Source organism: Engraulis encrasicolus, chromosome 2 (genome assembly GCF_034702125.1).
Source record: "Engraulis encrasicolus isolate BLACKSEA-1 chromosome 2, IST_EnEncr_1.0, whole genome shotgun sequence".
Taxonomy (NCBI): Eukaryota; Metazoa; Chordata; class Actinopteri; order Clupeiformes; family Engraulidae; genus Engraulis; species Engraulis encrasicolus.
The window spans coordinates 18609532-18613734 of record NC_085858.1 but is presented as its reverse complement, the minus strand read 5'-3'; the positions used below and the strand labels follow the sequence as shown (position 1 = coordinate 18613734).

Genomic DNA, 4203 nt, shown 5'->3' with positions numbered 1-4203 from the left:
ATGCTCGCGGCCCAGCAGATTGAACCCCTGCCTGCAGCACACGCACCAGTGCAGTCCCGGCCAAGGCATTCACCCCTCCTCTTCAGCCACACCGTGTCCTGTCCACTAGCCTTCTATTCACACGCACACATGCACGTCCGTGACTGTGCGTGTGTGTGTGTGTGTGTGTGTGTGTGTGCGCGAGAGAGAGAAAGATCCACTACTACCACACACGCACAACTTATTTCCTGCGTCCCAATGCTGAGAGTTGTCCTGGCATACACCCGCTGGGCTACACTGTGGCGCACCGGGAAAAGGCGCAGGTCACGTCTGGTCTTACCAGTGTGGCTGGACTCCTTACCAAACTCGCAGCAGTACAAAAAAGTTAGTTTATATCCTTCACGAGACGTATTATCTACCAGAAGCAGCAACACAGTCGGCGAAAATCGCGTATCCAGATGTTGGGCTTTCCTCCCGCTTTCCTTCTCGAGACCCGCGATTTCAGGGGAAAAAACACTCCAACGAGTTGTCGAAGTTGTTTAAGTTGTCAAACTGGCGAATACGGGGTGTCAAACTATACGGCCGCGCATCTGAAGACTTCTGGGAAACTATTGCGCACTAAATAAACCCCAGCGTCCCAGCACACACTTTCTGATTTGCTTGTTCTGTCTCTCGCTCTCCCGTTCTCTCTCTCTCTCTCCTGATTTCGCAGCTCGAGTCTCGCTCTGTGAGGAACAAACTGCTGGGGCTGAGAGGAGCCAGAGACGGGGGAGGAGCCAACTCTTGCTCCGGCCCAATGGGTAAGTGGAACCAGCTGGGCACACACACACACACACACACACACACACACACACACACACACACACACACACACACACACACACACACACACACACACACACACACACACACACACACACACACACACAGACAGACACACAGACACACACACACACCGATTCTTCCACTACTGACACACTCTTGCGTCACATGCCTTTTTGGATAAGAGCCAAGTCAACTGTCTACTTTTTGGTGTTTGTAATGATTCTTTTTTCCATGGCTGACATGTTGTCAAACAAAAGGTCCATGTGAAAGGAAAAACATTCACAAGGCTTTATGTAATTTTTAGATGAATCTTTCAAAGATGAAAAAGCACGGATATGAGGTTGAGACTGAACCAGTTTTCAACTTTGCATACAGTGTGATTATGGAACACCATGTGTAACCATGTTAATGGAAAAATGAATGTTCAAAGCAAAAAATAATCTGGATTTACACATTTTAGGAGCATTTCAAATCAGCACCCCCTCTAAATCAACTGGCACTGACTGGCTTTAAAAGAAGCTGAATAGTTAGATCAAGTATTATCACAGTGTCATTACAATACTTAGCGTAATCACTTCTAAACAAATATATTCTACCGTAAGTGCACAGTATATCAGGGGTAGCCTGGCGGTCAGACTAATCTTGTGGCTGTAGCTTTGAATGGCTATCCCACCATACACAGGAAATTCTCAGTATGCGCTGTCCAAATGCATGTGTGTGTATCACTAGGCCAGGGAACCCGTTTTCTTTCGAGGGCCACTTCAAATTTTATAAAGTGATCCAAGGGTCGTACTATGAACACGAACCCAGATTTCCACCTGCACTTAGGCTTATATTGAAGGTGGCCACCTTTACAACAGAACCGACCTTCACTAGGTCCCCTGAAAACAATAATTAATTGTATTTCAAATGAACTAAAGATTTCTTTACGAAACATGACATATTTCATGTGAAACTGCATAATATTAAAATTATTTCGGGGGCCTGATAAGATGACCTCAAGGTTCCCCACTAGACCGAGTCACTGCCATGTCAATATGGCTACCAGTCAAGAGGAGTACCAAAGTCATTACAACACACAGTAGCACCCCTAAGGGTTTAGGATTATGGATTGAGCTGTTGAGTTTTGTTAAAGGTGCGCTGTGTAATATTTTTACTAGCTTTCATGTTGCCCATTCACAAATGTTACCTTTTTCACGAATACTTACCACCACCATCAAATTCTAAGTAGGCCTATTCATTTTGACTGGGAACGTTGTTTTTTCATACATGAAAAGGGGAACTTCTCCATGTTCTCCGGCTGCCATTTTGCATTTCCAGCTCCCAAATTTACTGCGCTTTGGTCATACTAGTAAATATTAGCTTATTACTTACTTAGTAAATATTCGTGAAAAGATCAAATGTGGCAATAGGCAGCACAGTTTCAATGAGCAGCACAGTTTCTATTTTTCGCAATGACGTCAAACAAGTTCCGATTTTGAGTGAAACAGGTAAAGGACAACCGCTTTAAGGTAGAAATCATGTATATTTCTGTTTATTCCACAGTCTATATAACTTCAAAATACAATGAATCAAATGTGTCTGAGGTCACGAGAGAAAGGCCCAAAGTCAGCCCCGCCATGGCCTCACGGTAGGACACTGGGTTACTACGCCGGGCGACCTGGGTTCGATTCCGGCCTGGGTCATGTGACATGTGTGGTGTTGTGTAGTGTAGTGTAGTGTAGTAGCATACATACATAAATACAGAAGAAGACACTAAGACATTGCACATGTATTTACCATACATACGTACAGTATATTACCACATATATACCACACTCGCACACACACACACACACACACACACACACACACACACACACACACACACACACACACACACAAACACAGAGGTAACAGATATAAACTGTTTGGCAATTATGAGACGTTCTGCAACATGCTTTTGGGATTGTTTGCTCCTATTTGGTAAGTGTGTTCTGTTCAACCACTTACTCAATCAGGGGCAACGTTGTCTTGCAATATTGCTACAGCACAAAGAAGCACCTTATCTCAGCTGGGACTGGTTTGAGATTGGCGTCAACACACACACACAACAGGCCCAGAGTGTTCATGGCTCCTATGTTTCTATTAAATTAACCGTGTTGCTACAGTTCATGCATCTTGAAATCAGCCCTTGTTGTTGTGGTGTGTTATTCATCTCTCGCATGTATCAATGTGTTATATTAGTGGCATGATGAGGAATATGAGTGGAAACATGCTGTTTATATTTCTCACTTATAACTGTTTTAAATCGGGTTAATAATAACAACAATCAAGATGGATCAAGAGGCATTTGTAAGAACCAGAATCAGAGTGGGTTGTGTATCTTTACACAAGGAAATTGACATACAGACATTTTGGCGAATACAATTAATCGACAAATAAAATAAAGACATTCATTGCAATACAGACAAATCTCCCTGACGAATGGGACAATACAAGGGGAATAACAAGCAATTATGGAGTGCGACATAATGTCATGCGTAGCCTCTTACTGCAGTTGAGCCCTGCATGTACGGGCCTATTCACTCTTTGCCGAAAGCGCTGAACTACATCGTAACAACACTGCTATGACAATGCATCTGATTTTGGTGACAACAAGACTATAACAGAGGTTCTGCGCTAAGGGGTTAACCGCAGATTGTCGCCGACATTGAGAGAAAGATCATACTCAGTCTTTTGCATGACCTGTTCAACTCACAGCTTGTCTGTGTCCAGGGGGGTGCAGACAGCGGGAGGACAAAGAGGACAGTTGTCCTGGGCCCAGGGAGATAGGGGGCTCAGAATTGGGTCCTCATTCATGGGGGCCGCTAGGGGGGGAAGTGGTACAGATTCTAAGGGCCCAAGCACTGATAGGAGCCCTTAAGGGGGCCTAAGCACTGAGAGGGGCCCTTAAGGGGGCCCAAAATTCAAATCTTTCATGGGGCCCAACATTTCTGGCAGCGCCCCTGTCCTCATTACATTGTATCTATTGGGCTGGGAGGAGGGCCTGTTCAGATGACTTTGTCCTGGGCCCGGCCAAAGCTGTCAGCGTCCCTGCCTGTGTCTATGTCTGTTCCTGTCCCTTTCCTGACTGTCTAGCCACCACTCTCCAAACCCCACCAGGCAGGAGACAGGACGCTGCAGTAGATACAGAGAGGGAGTTGTCATGCATGCACGCACACACACACACGCACACACATACGCACACGCACACGCGCACACACAGACACACACACACGCATGCGTGCACACACGCGCACACACACACATACACACACACACACGCACGCACACGCATGCATGCACGCACGCACACGCACATATACACAGACACACACACGCACACACGCGCACATTCACATACACACGCACACACAC

General features: G+C 45.8%; 1 protein-coding gene across 1 annotated transcript in view; it reads right to left on the bottom strand.

Annotated features, from left to right (window-relative positions):
- The window catches only part of plekhh3 (pleckstrin homology, MyTH4 and FERM domain containing H3), a 60190-nt gene extending 59452 nt beyond the window's left edge, over positions 1–738 (bottom strand). Inside the window, exon 1 of the mRNA XM_063223838.1 lies at positions 1–738. This exon is cut by the window's left edge and continues 66 nt beyond it. Within this exon, the coding sequence (XP_063079908.1) occupies positions 1–69 (69 nt within the window). The 5' untranslated portion in view covers positions 70–738.
- Between the last annotated feature and the right edge of the window lie 3465 nt (positions 739–4203).